Genomic DNA, 22,367 nt, shown 5'->3' with positions numbered 1-22,367 from the left:
TATAGATATACACAAATAATATCCGGTCAATTTCCTCACTTTTCTTATGTACGCATGATTCAATTTGGTCCTCTTTTCTTTTTTTTTTTTTTCTTTTTTTTTGGTTATTGGTGTTTAAGTCCCGTTAACTCTCCTCTTTCTCTCTCTCTCTCTCTCTCACTTCATTACTCGATACGCTGTATACAATGTCCGATCGTACTACATTTACTATACATATACAAATATTATGGTACACTAAGTTTAACGAGAATGCACGAGGTTTATGGTGATTGAGTAAAAAAATAATAAAAATAATAATAATAATAAAATAAAGACAAAAACAAAAACACAGAAATTCGTCTTTTGGAAAGAGTGAAAAATCGGTGCTGGTCTAAATCGCAGTTGATATTGTTGAGAATATTTTTCCGGAATACGAGAGAAATTTTTCAGGTTACCTCGTCGACGAAGACGGACTCTTGATTGAGAATTATCAAGAGAATAATATGCAGGGTGGGCACATCGTTAACGCACAGACGGGAATAAGAGCACCCGGACACCGACTGGTACACGCGGAAAGTACGAAAAGCGATAACAGTTTAGAGGACAGTGCAATCGGGCGAAGTATTTACAGAGATAACTCGATAGCGTCCCAGCAACATAATCATCATCATCATCATCAGCCGGCTAATCCGCACCGGGAACCAAATCATCATTACAAGAACCAAGAGGGTGATTTGGACGCGATTGAGGTAATCGACGAGGACGATCTTCACCAACTACCGGACTCCGTGAACAGGGAGATACTGAAGAACAGTCGTGAGATAGTGTACGAAGAAGATTCGAATAATCTTTCAAGGGACGAGAGTTTCCTGACGATGCGACAATTCGGTAGTAAGAAGAACCTCGAGATCCTCGAGGCTAGCAGACCGCTAATTTCTGGTCGTCGACACTTCGTCAGGTACAATCCGTCGTCGGACGAAGCTGAGAAGCGATCGTTAAACGGATCGCGGAGGAATCTGAGCAGCAGAAACCTTCACTCGAACCAAGACGAAGATAAGCGTTCTCTGAACGGTTCGCGGAGGAATTTGAGCGGTTCAAAACGCCATAACCAACCGAATTTTGAAAAGGCGGAAAGTTTGCACGGCAGCACGAGGAACCTGAACATCGGTAGCAGAGAGAACTTGATCGGTTCGCGATTTCAACCCGGAAGCAAGGAGCTCCTGACGACGACGACGACGACCAAGCGGAATACTTCGGTGGTCAAGGGTTCCAAGGAGACGAGGGACGCGAAATCGAGACGAAGAAAGGACGATAGTGCGAAAAAGGAGGTCGAGATCGAGATCGAGGGACCGGTTGGGCCGAAAAACGAACCTCCGAACCTTCACCAGGTCGCGTTGGCAACCTACTTGTCATCGCCGTCCGAAATGTCACCCGAATCGGGCATCGTTGAGGGTTCGGTTGTCCTGTCAAGTCCCGAGGCGGTAAGACGGGACCTTAAACTTCCGGCAAGCTCAGTTATCGCGAGGAACAGAAGAAGCTACGAACACGCTCAGCTCCAGGATGTGAACGCCGAAACTACCACGTCACGTCCCGGAAGTGGGAGCAGCTCTTCCGACAGCGATTCCTCGTCCAAAGTTAACACTCCGCTCGTAGTTTTGCCCGGTAAGACCGGCGTCACTTTAGCCAAACAGAATGTATCTTACACGAGTGTTTAAGAGTTTGAAGTTCGTAACGTTGATGTAACGAACGATTTTTTTCCTTTTTTTGTTTTTTTTTTTTAACATTATTTCGCAACTTTAGGATCGTCTCAAATTAAATGATTTATTTTTAAAAAGCAAAGTGTATTCAAATCTTGGAAATTAGAAAAAAAAAAAACAAAAAAAAAGACACGACAATTTTAATTTCAACATTTCGTTACAATTAACGTTACCGACTTCAGTCCGGTGAGTGTTTAAAGTTTCTGTCAGTTTTTCTTTTCTCTTGAAAATCTATTCTTTCATTATTTTTTTTTAATTTTCGACGAACAATCGCTATCAGAGTTAGAGGGCATAGACCGTCCGCGACATTCTAGAAAAGGACTTTGAAGAACTTTTACCAAGAAATGGTAGGATGAGTGTGTTAATTAAATATTCCAGTTATCGAGGAATCGTGTATAAAAGAAAATTATCAACTAAATATCTAAGTATCTTTTAACGATGTATAAACAATAAACAAATTGAGAATTATTAACCGCCGGTCGGTTAACTTTCCCGAGTGTATAAAATATCGTGTCATCTTGTATATTATATATACGTATGTATTATTATTATTATTATTGTTGTTTTTATTATTATTATTATCATTTTTATATATCTATGTATATGTTCGATGTGCAATATACTATCTATACGCATAAGGGCCAACAAGCCCGCAAACGCCTTCCTTCGGAACTGTATATTGAAGGAAAAACGGAACACGAACTTATATAATCATCGAATATTATATACACGATATTTATAATGAGAACGATTAAATTCAAGTTTTCCAAAGGTTGTATGAAAATTTGATATACATATAATAAACACCGATATTTGTATGCGCGATATAATATGAATCGATACCAGTTGTACTATAACTGTAAGTATGTATGTGAAATTAATTGTATACTGTTGAAACGAAACCGGTGCACTATAATAGAGTGTAAATAATGTGTATAATAGAAGAATTTGGAAAACGTATAATTTTTTCGTGTGACAAGGGTCGTTTAATAATATTAATTGAAAAGAAAGAAAAAAAAAAGAAAAAAGGAAAAATATTAATAATATTATTATTTTCAACCCGAAACTTAGTCAATATTTATTCTTATACAATAAAAATACGTAACACGTCGTACAGAAGATATGACAATAGCCTAATTTTTAATTAGTATGTATAATATAGGGTATACGTATATAATATACATATACATCCTACATACTGTATACATATAATGTATCATGTATTTATAATAGTCATTCCCCCGACAGAAACAAATCATAATGTTACAATCGATTGTTACTACAACGTAGTAATTCTGTAATGCGTATTATATGCATAAATATGCACACCACATATATAGATATATGTATACATATAATATATATATATGAATATTAGATGGAAAAACAATGGAAAACGAATGAAAAAAAATTCGATTACCGTTACGGAGGAAGACAAGATCAATTTATTTCAAATATATATACATATTTATATATATATATATGATATGTTATCCTAAAAGTTCCGAAAGCGGAGAATCTCGAATGTTTTCGTGGCGAAACTTAAAGTAAAGAAACAAAACTTTGACGAAACATCAAACTTTCGAATGGTCGAAAATCCGACGCTCAAAGTTCCGAAAGTGCAAAGTTCCGAAAGGAGAAAATACCGAAAAGACAAAATTCCGAAAGTGCGAAAAGAATAAGGAGTAAAATGAGCCATCGTGAGACTGTTTTCATGCAGACCATTCTGATTTTTGGTATTTCTGATTTTTTACCCGCACCCGACAAAAATGTAGTAACAACAGATTTTGTGTATGATAAAATTTCCTATAACTTTTATTACAAACTTTTTTCTGTATAATGTATAGGTTTTTATTTATAGCGCGTCAAACTTTCTTTAACACGGTTATTGCTAAATATATAGGTAATGGTTATTGAAACATTGAGAATGGTGTGAACCAAATTTGTAGTACATAAAATTTTCAGTAAACTTTGTTTCAAGTTTCTTGCCCTATTGGAATTTTTGCTTTTCGGAATTTTGCTCTATCGTAACTTTACTTTTCGGAACTTTACTTTTTGCAATCTTGCATTTCGGAAATTTGAGCCGTCGGTTTTCGGACCATTCGAAACTTTGACGATTCCTCGAAGTTTTTTTTCTTTACTTTAAGTTTCGTCACGAAAAATTTCGGAATTCTGCGCCTTCGGAACTTTTGAAATTCGGAACTTTGACAACGCCCCATAATATGCGCGACAGAAATTTTTGTTTTTAATAAACAAAATACGAAAAACTACAACTACTAAGCAATGTTGTTTCACAATTCATTCTTCCCTCTTCATCTGGCCCAAATAAGATCCCACATGAATTTATATTAGAACGAATAACAGTGATTAACGAATGATAGGCTTTTACATTTCTTCACATTACGTGTCCGTCGGACTTCAAGTCCAACTATTTTGCACGATACAGATTCCAAAATATTCAATTTTAAATCGATATGAAACAAAATAAATGGATCTATTAGAAATGTATAAATAAAAATATGTCGATTCGTTTTCGTTGACAATTTTGTTACTTTGTTGTCAATGATACAGCTGATCTAATAAATGTATACGTATGAAAGTATAACGAGGAGTCAGCTGAATCGACGCCGCCTTGAAGCGAGGAATGTATTTTAATTGCAGTGAAAAAACAAAGACGATATGAATAAAACGGGGACGAGAAAAAACGAGTCGCGCGAAACTTCTCGAGCTGTGATCGTTACAATATCTTGTTTTTTGGAAGTAAAAAAATATACGTTATAACCTAACAATTTTATCCATAACTAACGAATGAAGAGTAGATATGGAATTTCGAATCATCCGATCGGTCGAAATCGGTACGACTTTTTAAATGATAAGAAAAATCGGGCCAATTCCCCGCGTTATTATCACGAATTAACAATTATTGTATACATCGTATTATCTATTTCTGCGGCGGTCAACAGTCTTTTCAAAATACGGCAATACACTCATGCAACGACTTCCATCGGACGGGTAAAACATTATGTACTATACGTATATTTTATATATATATATATATATATATATATAAATGTACTCGTATGAATACACAGACAGGTATTGGTATAAACGCATATATACTTTCTCATTGCGAAATGCTGACAGTGAGATTATAGACGCGGCACTGCAACTTTGACGGCGGACAAAAGGTAGTGTAGGTGCATTTTTACCCGCTTTGTGATCAACGCCATGATTAACAAGTCGAAACGTAAGTACCTCAGCGAATTGTAATTAGTGTTTACGAAAGATAAACTATTTGAAAAGTGTATACGATATTTTTCATCGATCAAGAAATTGCCGAGACGTGTGGAAAAGAATAAAATTCAAATTTGACACACCAAATTTCATCCTCGGTTAAACGCGTCGTTATTATTTGAACGCGTTAGACAATTTAATTAGACGCAGTTACTCGTTAATATCATTGAAATTAAGTGAGAGGGAAAAATATCGTAATACGTTGTACAGTGTGAAATCAGCTCAACGTAAACAAGTTGTTAGCTCCTCCTTTGCACCGGTGTAACTTTTATATTGCAAGATACAATGAGGCTTTATTCGAAACGCAAATGCGGCTCGTCTGCAGATGTTAACGAGGTGCAAACAACTCGCGATAATAGAAACGGGCACGAAACGATCATGCTTATCGGCCATCGTTTTGCTCCACATTATAAATTATGGCTCGTCAATGATTCACGTTATATACGTCGGTGTTAACGCGACTAAAATTTCGCGTGCAAATTAATGAACGAAAAATGATCGAAACTTTATTGAATTGGAAAACAAAGAAAAAAAATTATATTTTATCATCTGAAACTCAAGATGGATACGAGGAGGAAAAACCGCTTCTCGTTTTGTCGCTGGATTCGGAAAACCTGAGACTTTATCAACCCGAATGTGAAACGGCAGTGACGAAAGGAGCTGCAAATTATCTGGGCCGATGGCCTGGCCACGTATTTGCAGCATTCGTTTCTGGATTTATGGTTATAGCGACTTTTGTACTCTTCGGAATTGTCACGGTGACGTTCACAATTCCTTCGAGCGAAAAATGCCGGTAAGAACGAAATCTGGAGGTAGAAAATTGAGGAAAAAAAGAAGTCTGCGGTTACGGTAATCGATATCTGTGAAACAAGTCGAAAATCAACGTATTGAATACTGCCTTTAAAATTGAAGCAGAAATTTTGTATAGTAAAAAATGTATTGTCGAAATCCCAACCTTTTGAAAATTGATATTTTTTTTTTTTTTTCACCGCTCATTCAGAATATCCCGAAACAACGAAGCCGACGAAGTGCCGAACGTTTATTTCATAAAACACGAAAATCGCACGTGGAATACAAGGGAATTATGTTACATCGAGAACACCGCTAGAATCCACGAAAATCTCAGTGTAAGTCGTGAATAAATTATTTTCTCCAAGTATAATAAACTTACAAACAATCATTTTCACATCGTTAAAAATACCGAAGCTAATCATGACGGATCATACACGCAGGTTTACCTGATCAACTTATTGTCCGGGAAAGAGATCGAGAAGAATATAACCGAACCATTGAATCAACTTCGTCAAATGACGGACGGAAGAAACTCTCACGCGATTCCAACATCCTTGGATAACCTTTTAAGCCAGTACATGACCGAACCTCGTGTGACGAAAGGAGCGTCATCGGATAAAAAGATGAGGAAAAAATTGACGAGTTCATTGGCTAACGTAAAAAACATCGAAGTGCCAATCGGACGATTATTCAACGGGTAATTTCTTTGAAACAATAAAATGGAAGAACGATCTTCGGTCCGTTTTTGACCGATTTTATAATTTTCTTCATACGGAGCAGATCAAGATTGGCAAATGTCTGTAATCATCTCAGTAAAGAAATGCTTGAAATGGCAGCGAGAGCGTACGTGCTGTGGAATTTTCCCGGTGTGGCATTAGACCCGGAGTTTAGTCCGAACTTGGAATCGTTGAAAGAATATCTGTGCAGGTGAGTGAAAATTTTCGTATAAATCAAAATGGTCACGAATTCGATAACACCGGTTTCCACTAACGATGTGAAAAATCGTAAATCCGAAAGGGATGATGGCGGTTTGAATGCCTGCGCCGCAAAGGACAGCGTCGCTGCAATCGAGCTAAACGGAGATGTTCAGGCTGCTTCCGTTCCCTGTCAGGCCTTCATCGGTTACCTGATTCGGCAAATAGCGGCAAAAGGCTCCCCGGATCAACGAAGAGTGATGCAAAAGGCGATAAACAATTTCTGCCCCAAGTGAGAATCGACGACGATATTAACCCTTTAAACTAAAAAATTTCCACGTCGTAGGCTTATCACATTTTATTTACAACTTCAAGTGATCTTTGTATAACTTTGTATAATCCCAGAAGTCCTAGAGTAACAAGTTTCGGACAGAATCGTCGAATTTTCATAGTTTTTTCGATTTCACATCCGCCATATTGGATAAGCCATCTTGGATTTGGAAATGATTCAATTCCGACTTCGGATTCGTGATTAGCAAGCCTAAGTATTGAGTTGGAAAATGTTTGACTGAAAGGGTTAACCTGCAATAATTTTCAATTTCAATCTGTATGTACTAGGGGTGTGCGATTAATCGATTAATCGACGATTTCGATTCATTGGAATAACGATTAATGGAAAAGGTTGACTAATCGATTAATCGAAGCTACCGATTCATCGATTAATCGCGCAGCCCTAGTACGTACAGCAAAATTTCAATGTAGGAATGCATTTGAATCGTGAGTTTACAGATCCTCGCGGTGTTCGGGAGTGAAGATATTGGATCCCTTAGACTCACTGACTGGAGGATCATCATCGATGGAAAATTTAAACTGCCCTACGATACTTTCGACAAATAAGGATGCAGCGAATAAGACTTCAAGAAAAATGCTTGCAGCAACATCGAGCAGTTCGCGAGTGTTTAGAAGTGCGTAAGTTTTTCTAAAAATTATCAGAACGCGAAGAAAAATTCTATATTACATAATAATGTATCCACATTGTGTAAAATTCGTTAGATGATATTCATTTTAAACGTGTACAAAAAAAAAAAAAAGAAAAGAAAAAAAAAGAAATGTGTCACAAAGTATAAGTATATTATACACAAATGTAATAATTAATAGAAGACAACAATTTTTACGCTGCGTAATTTTTTAAAACAATTTATAGACTGTGTACGATGAAATTTCACCGTTAGTATTTTCATTTGAAAGTACGGTGCTCGTAAAGCTGCAGAACTCCCGACCATACCCAAAATTCACCGACTGAAATATAATTTATCAATTTAATAAAGATCGATCGTTTTTATGCAATTAAGTATTCTCCGTCGCTCCATTCTCTCTCTCTCTCTCTCTCTTTCTTTTTCTTTCCGAATGTAACGTACGGATTATGACGAGTGTTCCAGCGGTATACAATATCGCGGTAGCCATCTTCAAACTTGCAAAAAACAGCCAAATCGCAACGATCGCGTCACCGACGTCGCAGACCAGATCAGCCATGCACAAAACCACAGAAGGAAGACTCCAGGATGCTTTTTTCTAAACCCACGATAGTTTTGATTGTTCAATTTTCAGGCAAATAAATTTTTAACATCAACATAGATATGAGAAATCCTTGTGGGACGTAAAAAGTCGTTACCATTGATAGAAAATTGAGGAAAAGGGTAAAAACCACGTTTAAAAAATCTCCAACAATGTTATTTACATCAATGATGGCGAAGACGGTTGAAACGATATTCTTACTGTGTATAATTAAAATGAATCCGAGCAAATTCGAATAACACAATATCAATAATTTGAGGAACGTTTAAGAAATGATTAATCCCAATTGGTCACACTTCAATAGAATCGCATAACTGTAACACTGAATGAAATTGACCCCAGCTCCAAAAAAGTGATATTCTGCTTCAACAATGAGTTGTAAAATTTAAAAAAAAAATATCTAGGTATTGTTTAAGGGTGGCAGTAAAATCTTTCTCAGTTTTGCTAGCCAAAATTGATTGTTTAAATATCGTAAGACATCGGCAAAGTTACGATAAAACGGGAAAAAAATATTTTACAAATTTTTTTTTTTTCTCTTTGTTACAGATATGATTTTGACCATAAAACTATAAAAATCTATTCCTGAACTCTACGAGGCGTTTGAAAAATATTTGGGATGAAATTCACTCAGAGTAAACCAATTAGTGTTCAAACTCTGACCTAAACAATAACATTGCCGGGGATTTTTCAAACAGTTGTTCCTCTGTTCCTAATATTTCATTCGTTCTTGAATATGGAACAATAAGTTGCTCAAACCTGAATTACTCACAGAAACAAGGGAGTAAAGGAGCATTCCAGCTGATATCGCCGAGAGTATCGAATAGGGTGGAGAATATCCTAGACTCAGGGTAACTACGGTACGATTAGGAGGCACAGAGCCGTGGACTGTTTTCCCATTTTCCATGAGGCTGTATTCCGATCGCCCGTAACGCGCTCCGTTGTAACTCAACACCAAAATGGAAGTGGCGAGCAAAACTGCTTGAAGATTCCAGCAAAGTTCGTCGTGGTTTTTTGCGAATCGGAAGTGGGGGGCTTTTGAGCATGACTTAAAGACGTCGCCCGAATAGTTTGCTCTGGATTTCGAGTCGGACGATTTCTCCTGAGGAATATTTCGACGTGTGGTTTTTACGAAACGTTAAATTCAAAACTCCGAATATAATTCGAGAATTTTTCCTGATTCTGAGATGAATTTTTATTAAAATTAATTCTACAAACGACTTACTGGAATCGGAGCGCAACCTTCAAGCGTCTGTTTAACGTTTTCATAGTGCTTTTCAGGTCTGTAATTTGCATTGAGGCTCTTTTTCATGTCGAAAATAAACTAATTGTGTTTATCGTGTATAAAATGATATACTTGAGAGAAAAAGCAAGTGAAATATAAAATTGACGTTGAAAAGGTTAAAAGAAAAAAAAAAAAAACTTGTTACATTTTGTACTTGGCGTACTTTTCTCTTACAGATCTGACGTTACGGTGAAACAAATTGTGACGAGGAGGATAACTCGGAGGGCCATGAACGAAAACCTCCTTTTCCATTGTTCGCTTATTTTCCCCCAGCCTGTTATTTCCGTAACTAATTTTACGAAGTATTTGTCACGATCCATGCAGTCGAAAAAATTATCAAGTGTATCATCGCGTAAATTCCTAGCCTGCAAATTAATGTCCATTGAAAGAGACAGCGGTATAATAAGAGACATTACAGAGAGAGAGAGAGGGTAGGAAATAGACTCCCGTTGAGGAAAAAAAGAAGAATAAAAAAAAAATGGGCAGAGGATCGAGGAAATGCAGTCTCTGTGGAATAAGCTCGTTATTTGATAAGAATAAGAAATCAGTGAGTAGTGATAAAAGCTGCTGGAGTAGGTATTATCGGCTGTCAATAATAATCTGTCAAAACATACGCGAGAGCGAGAAAAGCAGAGAGGAAAAAACCGGTTCAAAACATCCCCGAATACGAATTAGATAATTACTCGGCTCTGTGATGTTTGTTTAATAAACGCAACGAGAGACGGCGGAAAGAAAGGAAATAATGGGAATCCGTAATCGGCGAAAATGCAACGCAGCTGTCTCAGGATTTGTATAAAATATAACATTGCCAATCACGTGTTTTGGATAGAAATTTTTTTACTTCGCACACTTGACCCCCACTTAAAAAAATTTGCGAATCCGTTTCAAGAGTCGCTGAATTTATGTACTAATGACGCGTATTTTTTTTTTTGCCTTCCGTTGTAAATAACTATTATTCCAGCGCCTGGCAAAAATCGCCTGCAACGTTTGCGACAACTATTTCCTTGGTACTTCGGCCTACGTCATACTTTTGGGCCTGATTGGAACGGTGAGTTTTAAAATTGCCAACGCCACTGTAATTAACTCCGTTAAAATTAAAGAGAGAAGAAACAATTCTGATTTACATTCAGGTGATAACAGGTTTCGACATTATTCGCATTATGAACTCAAAACCTCCACTTAGATGCGCTAATCGACAAAGAGGCGGAGGCGACGTCGGTGAGCCAATCAGTTTCTAATAAATCTTGCAACGGTCTGCAATCTCATGGTGAAAATATATTTTCTATTAAAATTAATCTAGTTGCCAAAAATTTTAAATTCAACCTTTCAAACTTTCAGACCAATTTTTATCGTACTTTTTCAGACGCATAATATGTTAGTTGAAAAGAAACTAAGTCAAATCCAATTTCAGATTTCAAATTTTACAATCTTTTCAGCTTATTTTATCATTTCGGTACGTATAACTTCTCTACGAAACAGAATTACCAAATTTTGTTGTGAAAGCCTGATTATTGATAAACCTTGGCTTAAATTAGAGTTTTCTAATGTCTTCTTGATATGTAATTGAAAATTCCCAATGCCCACATTGTTCGAGTAAACTTAATGAAATAACTGTCATCAGGTCATCATTCCTTAGTCGCAATCGATTAAAAAAGGTGATTTTCTTAATTAAATTCAAATTTAATACAATCCGCAGTTCCAACCGACGTCGAAAGAGACTTGAAGCTGATGACTTCGATCCTCGGAATAGAACACTACACTCTAATAATGCTTGGAGCGATAACGGTGGGTGGATTTTGATATCGCAACGACTTTTTCGTGAAACTCGCCACTCGACGCCGGCAGATAGGCAACCGATGTGCCATTTCGATCACGTTGCGCTACAAAACGTAGCTCCGGTTGCCTATCTGCTGGCGTTGAGTGGCGGGTTTCACCGAAAACGTCCGGTATAAGGGTGAAATAAAAAATGATAAAAGTTCGTTCTTCCATTGCAGGAATATCCGATGCTTCACACGCCGTGGCTCCTGATGCAATTGTGCGTTATTCTGGTCGAGGTAATCGTTTTTTTCGTACGACTATTCCTCGATGGATTGCACGTAAAACGGGATGAAATTTTACTCGCTTTTCTCGCTGTACACAACTGGCTTCAAGTATTTTGCCTATTTCACAGACAAGCTCGTCACCCGACCTTTTGATTTTAAGTATGTATATTCGTAAAAAAAAAAAAAAACACCCGAGTGAACTGCCCAAAAACAGATCGAATTTATGCTGTTAATGTGTTAACGGATACTGCAATGAGGCGTCTGTTATTTTATCACATTCATAAATATATCCAAGTCGCTGTTAAACTGTATGAAACTGTAAACCGTCCGTCAATTGTCCAATAATAAATTCTAACGACTTTCTGATTCTGTCAAAATCTGCCCCTAGCGAATATCTACTCAATTAGGGAACGATTGTGAAAATGAATCGTTTTGAACGACGGTTTCATTTGTCAATTTCTGTCGCAGGTCGCGTTTTCTAATCAACAGATCATAATTTTTTTCGCCAATTTGGGTTAAAATCCAATTTCCCGTTCTGTTCGGCGGATTTTGTCTTTGAATAAAAGCGATAACCATGCCTCAGTACACAAAAGCAAATAGACAAAAGATTCGAAAGGTTTTCAAATTCCGTTTAAACGCGTGTGAAATCAACATCTTACTCAGCTTACTTCATACCATTGATTTTCTTAATCCGAAAACTTGATCAGATCTTCTCGAAACGGTGAAAACAAACATTCTAGAATGATCCAATATCAAGGGATCCGTCTTAACGCTCCTGATTATTTTTTCAGTAAATAAGACAGGGTAATTCAACTTACCGCTTCAACGATGCGAGGGATGATTATTTCTTCCGAATGTCAGAGCGTTGCCGCTTTTTTCGGGCTCCGACTTATCGGTGAGCGGTGATCATCCTCTTGTTCACAAACACAATATTTTCCACTGAAGATACACAAACTCCGCACATAAAAGGCAGACAGACATCACTAGGAACATGCCACATTTTCACTACTTTCAACTTAATACATTTAAATTTTCCCGTTTATATTAATCTTATTTCGCTTAATCTTACCGCTGACCCGCACGGTCGGACGCCGACTAATCCGTCGTTACCGATCGAGTCTCTCACACTCTTTTCATCTGGCGTTACCTGCCGCGATATTTTAGTACTACCGCCGTGAAGTCCGTCAGTTTAACCTGACCTAACCTAACCTAACCTTGACGCACGTTGGACGAATCACGTCAAAGGGGAAATTCCTTTGATATTTAATTCATGACAGCGATTCAGAGACATAAGTAGATGGGTCTATTGTTCGAAATGTATACAGCAGCCATGAACGCTTTCCGATCGCCAACTGCGATGTAATCATTGCGTATGAATCGATCATCCGTGTGACTAGCTGCTTATTCGTTTGATTATTTGGATTACTGGAGAAAGTCTCGGTAGTTTTCGCTAACGTTGTCTATTCTTCGTCGTCAGTCACGTTGCTGATTTGTCGGCCGAGTGACGCGGCGAAGAGGGGAGCGAGTGAACTGTGCCGAATGTGCCGATACGACAAAAGACGATCTCCCGTAGACCACGGGCCAAATAATACGAGAGCAGTGACAGTGGAAGCACCAAGGCAATGAGCGAATTCAGCGCCACCTTCGGGGAGTTAAGTCAACTCTTCTAAGCCAATGACATTTTAGAATACAGGAGAAGCCACCAATGGGTTCTTCGGCCTGCATTACGGCTGCATAAGCTTGATCCACCCGACAGAGCGCATCAAAGCGACGTAGATTGATTCTAAAGAAATCTTTATTCCAATTTTAAACAAATAAAAAGCTGATTTAAATGTTTTTTCGCAAGTCATGTTCAAATATCAAAATGTAAAATTCGACGTGCGCGCGAAATTACGGCTGCATAAATAATCAAGATGGCGAGAGAATTGTCGCGCATGCGCATTCAATGCATTTCGCAATCGTCCGTCGTGACCGACTCGTCGTTGTCCCGTTCTAGAAGACGTCTGCCGGCAGAAGAGTCTCGCTAACGGTTGTTTTCCGACTTCTTAACGTATATCCTACCGCGATCCAAGACCGTTTTCTTTGCATTTGCGTCCCGACTAGCCTGTCGACGTTGCATCCCGTCCGCAGCCATATAAAGCCGCGTATCAAATCGGTATATCGGTGAAAAAAGGGCCGCAAAAGACGCCGGATAACCGTATCTTTTTTTTTGGAGGGAACACGGGACTGCAGGGCGCATATTTTTCGGAAAATATCCCTTACGGTAAGAGTTCGAAAGAGATTTTTATTTCGTATTATTATTTTATCGCAGATAAACGCACGAGGGTCGATTACCTGCAATCCCTCGTGCTGGAGCGTAAAGGCGTTTTACAATAACAATGATGTATTATGGTAGATCGATTAATCTATTAATCAATTAATTAACGAGAGTAAAAAACATTCCACTGAAAGATCGTAACCGCCGTTGAAAAACGTCTACTTTCGCTGTCGGACGAGACAGAGAGACAAATACGCATGTTTTCACGACACGGATTAATTAACCGTTACAACAAGATTGAATTTATTTTCAATAATTTTTCTTTCTTTTTTTTTTAGTATACAATTTTTCCCATCTTACACATTAGTGGACGAATTGTTTCTTGCTTTATCTGGTAACGGTCACTCGATATTTCATGGACGTGTGGACATTATAATTATGATGACGAATTTTTGTTTACTCGATTTGCAAAGCTAGTATATCTATATATTTTTTCACTTCGTGGCCAATCGAGGGCGAGATACAACGGAATGTTGAACAAGCCTGCCACTACACGTTCTTCTTGTCGTACTTGCGGAGACCGAGCGAAAAACTATTACGGTAATACGTTATCGTTTATTATTTTACTTTACAAACGCCGAACGACGTCTGGCTGTTATGTTTTTCAGCTCTTACACTTGGCCCGCCTCTACAATTTATACGTATGCTCATTCATGCCTTCCACTTCCGGTTTTTGATCGTTAACAACACGTGGTTCATAATTCTATACAATTTAATTACAGTCGATGGATATAATTTTTTCCGACCATTGGCAATGTAAACTGTAAGGATTTGAGCCTCCTTTCAATTTTCGCTTTAAAGAAACAACCGAAAAAGGACGGGATTAATGAACATTATTTTTATCTTCACTAATTTGTTTTACCTAGAAGATTGTTTAAAAATCTTTTAAATACGCGGATAGTTATAAGCTTATAAAATGACTAAATACATAGATTTGCGTATAATATGTATACTTTGAATTGACTTAGCATTTCAATGATCCCTTCGTGATTTCTTTTTCTTTCTTTCTTTTTGTTTCTTTTTTTTTTAGCGCGAATATTTGAACTACATGCGATGATTATGTTACGCGATTTCGTTATTAATGCTTCGATTACAATCTATGGCTGTGCATGCGTATATAAAATTATGCGTCGATTCTACCTATATCGTTTCCTAATTTCTTGACTTTCTATAAATATAAACATTCGAGGTGGTTCGATCTGTACCATAATCTGAATATTTCCTCTGACACTCAATAATACATACGCAAATCGTTAATACTGCACACAACAATCGATAGGAGGAAAAGTAAAGTTATAAAAGAACGTTTGTGTCTTACTGTTAGGAACAAAACTTCGCCCTTACAGGTATAAAACTTTTCTCCTTCACTTCAAAATTTAGTGCCGAATTTTCCTTCATACGTTTGTCTTCCGTCTATTTTCTGTTTTTGTCACCGCCAGAAGCGGGAGTGTGCTCGGTAAGTGAGCAGCATTCTTTGTTCATGCCCTGCTTACCTCGATACCTGAGGGTACCTTCGGAAGAGGTCAATAGTTCTCTTCATTTATCTCACACACCGGCATATAACTGGTACACGGTTTATGTGATGTACACTTGATATAAGCTTACAGAAATACAGACATTAACGAAATAATCCGGCATTGTACAATTTGTACAAGCTCGAAATATAATTCATTACGAAGTTTAATCACGAGATCGCCTGTTACGAAAACACATTTCAGGGAAATAAATGGAAAAGTTTAATTGACCAAGAGTTTAAATGTATACGTGAGAGGAAAGTTTAAGTCCCGTTTCGTCAGTATAATGAGAACTAAGTTTCCTCCTCCTTCTCTCATCCCTCTTTCATTGTTGCGAAAGTTTGTTCCCCCGTTGTATTATCATTATTGTTATACCATCTTATTTTATGTATCACACAGACCTAACTTCTGCTACCTTTGACAATCCGTGCGCAGGTTTATTACCATATTTTTGCCTTCTTTTTGTGACCCCGCCCTTCAACCGTATATTTATATTTACACGTGTAATTCTTGTGTGTGTTTGATAATTTCCGTCACCGAAGTTCGAGAATGTTTCCTTCAATCGGTTCTTTTTCAATCAAAAATCAAAGGTGAAAAGAAAATGCTATAGCATGTACTAAGCACGAATATGTATGTTATCATTAGCTGAGCATGAACGATGATTGCATATTGTCTTATATCAAAGAACTTGCGATTTAATGTTATTGTTAGTTTATATTCGACCTTTGAGGTATCAAAACCAGTCATTTTATCCCACACATAATCCATTCCTCTGTAAATTCAATTCCATGCACCCCGTTGTCCCGTCGATATCGCATGCCTGTATGTTTATTTGTAAAATGTGCGTATGTAATCTGTGTAATACGTGTCATCATAACTTTAAAACATCGTAAAAATATAACTATTTGTATAGTTTGGCAATTAAGAATCTGCGTCACTGGTGTATGTATTTATATAGAGTAGTGCTGTGCGATTAATCGACTGATCGTTTTTTCGATTAACCAGTCGAGTTTCCCGATTAATCGATTGATTAACGATTTCGGTTAATCGTTTATCCGATTAATCGAATTTAGCTGATAATGATTCTGCAGGTCTATCGGTATACTTATGACTCGCAACTTATTCACCATTCTCGAACTATACTTGTCTCTGACCGAAATACAAAATCGAACATGGTATGTGAGTCGCTAGTCATGTACTTATTGACCTGCAGAGTTATTACGAGGAAACTTCGATTAATCGGAAAAACGATTAATCGATCAATCGTACAGCATTAATATAGAGAAAGATTGTTACAATGTTCAAGTTGGCGGGTCGGTAAGAATCATCATCAATCGATCATCATCGTCATCACAGCATTTCAATTGACTGACCGACCTTCGGTCTTCTTATCGGACAACTGATCCTCCTGCAATATCCTCTCGCGCATCCAGCAGCTACACCTGCATCTATACCGTTGCTCGATCTGTTTCAAACCTCAAAGGCCTCCCACTGCTACGCGATCAGAGCCGCTATCGGACTGAAACGCATTATTTTACTCAGCAGTATCCAGGCCACCGAGGCCAGGGCGCAAAGCGTCACTCCGCCCCAGCCGAAGTCGAGACTCCAGGAAGTCGTGAACCTTCGCGCCTTTAGCACATCCTTCGGCACCGGCCCTCCGACCACTCCATCCTCCGGCCCATCGAGGACTCGAGCTCCGCGGTCCTGGGCCCGCTTGAAGTGAATTATCGTTAACGTGAACAGCGCGAATGTCGCTGAAACAGTAATTGTTGACTTGTGGGTAACATTTTTTAACACGGTTTAAGGATGCATCAAACGTAGGGACAGTTCAAGCGCAGTCAAAGAGCTGTGAAGATGGAAATATGATGTAACGAAGGTTTCAAAGTGTAACTTGAATTAATTCAGTTGAAACAATGAAATTCCCTTGACATCGAAAAAAATATCAAAAAATCATAAATTTCAGCTACAAAAGCACAGTTATTGACGATTTTAAAGAGATCCGATTATCGAATTATTTCTACAATGAAAAAAATTACATCGTTTGACCGATTTCGATGCGTTAGAGGTCAATTTGTTTGTAAATAAATTTTCAACAAATCTACAAAATTTCAGACAATCCTAAAGTTGCGAATTAAGAATTTTACCAAAATTGCACTGTCGTAATATCGTCACGAACTGTAACCGCATTATATTTTGTGTTCTCAGTCTTCTAATTTTTTCTGATAATTTTCATATACAAATTGTAGGAGTCAAAAAATATAATCACGTTCATATGATTCGTCATTTTAAATTTCATAATTCTAATCTATAAATGATGAATTTTGGTAAACCGATTTCTATAATAATAGATTAGTTTATGGTCGATTTTTTCATCCGCCATATCAGACACAAACAATTTTGAATTTAAACGTTTTCGTCTCAATAATCACAAGTTCGAAATGATTTCTGCCGAAACACCGTGAAGACGACATTGTGTAATAAAAAATAGGCCCAATAGTTATTTCCTCTTACAAGAAATACCAACCGTTAATCATGACGTGAACAAATTTTGACAACCATGCATCCATCTTCCAGAATCAATCATTGGGTTTTTGTTTGATTTTTACGAGAGGCAAATATTATCACTCTGTCCTTCTCACAAATGAAATAAAACTCGCTATCCGACAAACACTCAATCACCGTCGCGTAGTCGAAATCGATTTCCAATTTCGTCCGCATATCCGTTCTTCTGGTTTTATTTACCTTTATTTCAATCACGTACCGCGTCCAGTGTATGTCCTTGACCGCGATTCGCACGCTTTTCATTTCGGCAATGAACTTGACGACGGCATCGACAGCCGTTCTCCTTGTTGCGTAACGTTCATGGCCGTCGATGACTTTCGTTAGTGTGTGACGTTACCAACCGCAGCAGCGCGGCTGCTTTCGAAGGATCCGATCGCCGGCCGTCGGCTCAGGAACACTTTCAATTTCGTTGAAAGGCAACTTTTACTCTCGGCGAATCCCTTCCGCGACGATTTCACTTCGCTTTCTGTTCAACGTCGGACGTTTTCACCCACCGTCAATATCCCGAATTGACCTCCAAACCCGACCCAATCTCGCCGCCGGACTATCTCGCGCTTTCGTATTACGTGAAATTCTGCAGGTAGAGTGAAAATCGAGGACTCGCCGACTTACGACATTGTTATATCTCATTCGCTGTTACCAATCTGGGCCACGAGTCCCGGATTGAAACAAAATAGAAACTAACCATGTCTGTTTTACCGACAATTGTCCCGAAATTACATAATTAGTTTTAGTATAGCCTCTCGGTCCTAGTTGAGCTATCCACATATATTATTTTTTATACAATTTCACTTCGTGATTCTTGTATCTCTCGTTGTAGCATATCCCAGATTTAGAAGAATAAAAAAAGAAAAGCCTGTCTATATCTCTTTTACCGACACTTGTCGTCCCGAAACTACATAATTAGTTTTAGAATAGCCTCTCATTTGCTTTTCTTTTTCTTCTTCGCGTATGGTATATAAAATGCGACAAGTAGAATCAAATACATCTCATTACAAAAAAAAAAAAAAAATCTAGTGTATAATCTCAACCCAGTTGATGAAAAAACGTACCTGTAATTCCAGTAATCTTTCCTTTTTTATTCTGGTCCTCTTCCGAGGGGAAATGTATCGTTTTTAAAAGATCACTGATCGATCAAGCTTAGAAAATCTTACCTGCCAAAAGATACATGACCCCAGCGACAAGGACCGCCGATATTTGGTGTCTGCAAAGTCCGAAGAAACCAACCGGCGCAGCACAGCTCAGAATTATCAGGCAAACCAGCGAGCAGGATATACTCAAATTTTGCATTCCTGTAAGAAAATGGCATAAAGTATTGACAGAATAAGAAATCCAAAAGTAAAAACGTTTCTTGATTTATCACGGTACTTTTCATCATCTTTAATTTGCGATTGCGTATAATTTTTCATTTCGCATCGACTGAAAAGAAGAAATTTTGGAGGAAACAGAATCCGTAGTAGCATAAATTCTTCTTATCTACAAATTTTGTCGATTCAGTGCTTTTGGTAATTGTCGTGTTAATTGTTGTTTTGCGTTTTTATATTTACGTCGCATTTTTTTTTCTCTCTCTTGTTTCCGGGTCAGAGATTTAATTTAATCAACGTTTTTTCATTACAAGAAATCGCTGCTGCTGCTGCTCTGCCAAGTTTGAGACGCGACGCGGTGCTGATTAAAGGATGAAAATAAATTCGTGACTCGAATCATCATCAAGATTTAATTAAAATCGCTGGTATTATTCTCGGCGACGCCGTTTCGGTTTAATTTCTCTTCTCTTTTCTTCTCTGCGCGTAATATATAAAAACATATATACTTATATATATATATAATGATATGATAATATATATATATATATGTATATATATCTACACACATAATTTATGACCAGACGTGTCTGGTTAAATTCTTTCGCAGTACAATCAAAATTACAATCCTTGAACATTTTGATAATGCGATTTAACCGCTACGTGAAATTGGCACTGCATACTTGGAAACGATAAATTTTTTTTTCAGTATTCTAAAATTACGATTTGTAATGTATAAATGTATAAGTAATATCAAACTTACAGCTGTGTTCGCGCCCTTATATTATAAGCTTTCAATGTTATATCGTATGAATTGCACCGAGTTTTTGCACGTTACACAAATACTATCCCCTCTCTCTTTCTCTCTGCACGATTTTGCAAATTTTTTACCGGGCGATTATGCATTCCGACCACGTCTTCTACATATTGTCGTGATTTTACCATTCGTACGATATTCAATTCGCTCTGCAGCTGCTTCTCTGCACCCTCGCTTTATGCTAAATTTCATTATGCAAATTTTGCGGTCACCGATACTTCTGGGGATAGATAAAGGGGGAAACTTCAATTAAAATTTACATTCAATTTAATCAAACTGAACAAATCCCCCAGAGACCTCTCTCTCTCTTTCTCTCTCTCTCTCTCTCTCTTTCTTTCACCTACCCGTTGTAGATGTAGGTAGATATTTGGGCCGGGGATTTTCCGTACGAGACTGAATGAATGATTGAATGATCGAATATATTATTCGGTTCGCTGCTGTCGATGCTTCTCTATTATTCACACTGGGATTAAGTAAAGGGATTAGCGTGAAATTTAATCCGACTAATCGAATACATATCATATCCTTACAAGAATAAATTGGATCAGCGATATTGAAACGTTCAGAGACGGAATGTGATTCGATCAAATTATGGCGAAAAATTCGCGTTAATGCAACAAAAGGTTTATTACAATATTGTCGCAGGAATATTTTATCGTATTAGAAAATTTATCGTCCGGTAAGCGTATACACAGAATATTTCCATAAGGTAAAATAATGTGAATTATATGAAAGATAAAAAAATTATCGTGCAAAAATCAATGGAAAGAGAATGAGTTTTTTAGAATTTTTTTTTTATCGTTCTACCTATTAATATTTATTATCGAGATCGGCATTATTTATTACGAAAGAGACTGAAGAAACATATTTTATACTTACGATTTTGCCAAGTGGCTCGAATCTCTTCGTGAGCTTCGTCGGGGGTCAGATAATTGATGCATTTCTCCTGAGGGAATCCAACTCGTCCAAGAAGTCGAATTTCTTCCTCTGCAAATCGTTCAAATCCACGATCATCATTACATCTTAATATCTATTAAATGAAAAATGGAAAATCGTGTTCGGAAACCACTAAATATTAATATCAAGAATTCAAAATAATAACAGGCGTCTTATTTCCTCTTCCGCCGAAATAAGACGCCTAAATAAGATAATTATATATATGTATACGTGGGTGTGTAAAATTGCGTCACAGGTCGAATAAATCTGCTATAATTCACAAAATTCTCTCCCTCCGAAACTTAGCGAGTAAGGAGAGGAAACGCTGCTGCTAAAGCCGCATGAGCCGATTACGGTGTTAAGTACGATTCATGAATTTCCCGTCACGTATATTCTCATGCTTTTAGGTCAATCGCACACGATATCGCGGTGCGGTAATATTACATGTGTACAATGTATGTACGCACATACACACGCGTGTATAACATATATATATATATATACACACACACGCAAGGGTCTAATTCAATATCTCTGTTAACGATCCACCGTTGAGCAGCAGCAACAAATGTTCGCACCGGAACCATTTCTCTCCTACTCTAACAAATTTTATCCATCCTCCTATTCGATTCGATATATTTTAACGCTGTCGGAATCTCGGCGTGGTGAAAAATAGGGTAAGCACTCAGTATATTTGAAAAAAGTAAAAAAAAAAATAAAAATAAGGGAATAAATCTCGAAAAGTTTAATTAAACAATTATCACAATTTTCGAATTTGTTTGTTGACCCATTTTTTTAAATCCACCTATAATGATCTGCGAGTGACGAAACTTTCGCCAAGATTTCGTGTCGAGAGCTTCGCAGCGTGAAAATTTGAGACCCGAAAGAAAAAATAAGAAGAGACCAACGCGGTAAGGTTTCGACATTTTGAAAGTGTGATAATTTACGATTTCACGAAAAATAATCGTGTAGTTTCGTAGTTTTTTAAGCGTTGATACCGCGTGATGGAAAACTTGGCAGCGGTGTTTCTGCGTGCAGAAATCGAAGAGAAAAAGAAACGCTGAATCGGCGCAGGCAGATAAATCACGGTTTAGATTTCCAATTATTTATGGTGTTAGTATAAGACAAAATCTGAATTTTTTTTCTTTTTTTTTTTTCCCCGGGATTGCTTTACTCCCGAGAATTGAATCTGCAGTTCCAATATTTCAATCCGTGTAATAAATAATATGTAATACATTGTGATAGAATCGTAAATGAAATGATGTGGCCCATATAGGCGTGCGGA

General features: G+C 37.5%; 4 protein-coding genes and 1 long non-coding RNA gene across 8 annotated transcripts in view; 3 read left to right on the top strand and 2 right to left on the bottom strand.

Moving 5' to 3' along the window:
* The window catches only part of LOC124212770 (uncharacterized), a 31,726-nt gene extending 27,717 nt beyond the window's left edge, over positions 1-4,009 (top strand). For all 4 annotated transcript variants that reach the window (XM_046613181.2, XM_046613183.2, XM_046613184.2 and 1 more), the window contains one exon: positions 430-4,009. In XM_046613181.2, the coding sequence (XP_046469137.1) occupies positions 430-1,694 (1,265 nt within the window). In that variant the 3' untranslated portion in view covers positions 1,695-4,009. The remainder of the gene's footprint in view (positions 1-429) is intronic.
* Positions 1-13,303, bottom strand: part of LOC138190480 (uncharacterized) — a 71,517-nt gene extending 58,214 nt beyond the window's left edge. The window contains exon 1 of the long non-coding RNA XR_011176472.1: positions 12,454-13,303. This is a non-coding gene — a long non-coding RNA (uncharacterized lncRNA). The remainder of the gene's footprint in view (positions 1-12,453) is intronic.
* Positions 4,868-11,818, top strand: LOC124212772 (uncharacterized). The gene is made up of 11 exons (XM_046613192.2): positions 4,868-4,983; positions 5,592-5,823; positions 6,031-6,157; positions 6,263-6,519; positions 6,603-6,749; positions 6,840-7,028; positions 7,526-7,701; positions 10,555-10,641; positions 10,734-10,811; positions 11,290-11,378; positions 11,588-11,818. The coding sequence occupies exons 1-11, from the start codon at positions 4,965-4,967 to the stop codon at positions 11,786-11,788; spliced, it is 1,602 nt and encodes a 533-aa protein (XP_046469148.2). The 5' UTR covers positions 4,868-4,964; the 3' UTR covers positions 11,789-11,818.
* Positions 13,304-13,603: 300 nt separating the features above from the next.
* Positions 13,604-22,367, top strand: part of Nasp (Nuclear autoantigenic sperm protein) — a 21,407-nt gene continuing 12,643 nt past the window's right edge. Inside the window, exon 1 of the mRNA XM_046610998.2 lies at positions 13,604-13,898. The gene's annotated coding sequence lies outside the window, so the exon portion shown is untranslated. The remainder of the gene's footprint in view (positions 13,899-22,367) is intronic.
* Positions 14,150-22,367, bottom strand: part of LOC124211683 (uncharacterized) — an 18,352-nt gene continuing 10,134 nt past the window's right edge. The window contains exons 3-5 of the mRNA XM_046611005.2: positions 21,026-21,133; positions 19,183-19,320; positions 14,150-17,220 (exon numbers count right to left, since the gene is read on the bottom strand). Coding sequence (XP_046466961.1) covers positions 16,961-17,220; positions 19,183-19,320; positions 21,026-21,133 — 506 coding nt within the window. The 3' untranslated portion in view covers positions 14,150-16,960. The remainder of the gene's footprint in view (positions 17,221-19,182; positions 19,321-21,025; positions 21,134-22,367) is intronic.

Source organism: Neodiprion pinetum, chromosome 2 (assembly GCF_021155775.2).
Source record: "Neodiprion pinetum isolate iyNeoPine1 chromosome 2, iyNeoPine1.2, whole genome shotgun sequence".
NCBI lineage: Eukaryota > Metazoa > Arthropoda > Insecta > Hymenoptera > Diprionidae > Neodiprion > Neodiprion pinetum.
This window is presented reverse-complemented; position numbering and strand designations above follow the sequence as displayed.

What these genes read in the sequence shown, in the direction of transcription:
- LOC124212772 (XM_046613192.2), top strand. An exon ending in CCTTCGAGCGAAAAATGCCG is followed by an intron (nt 5,824 to 6,030) that starts GTAAGAACGAAA and finishes CCGCTCATTCAG; the next exon opens with AATATCCCGAAACAACGAAG. An exon ending in GAATCCACGAAAATCTCAGT is followed by an intron (nt 6,158 to 6,262) that starts GTAAGTCGTGAA and finishes TCATACACGCAG; the next exon opens with GTTTACCTGATCAACTTATT.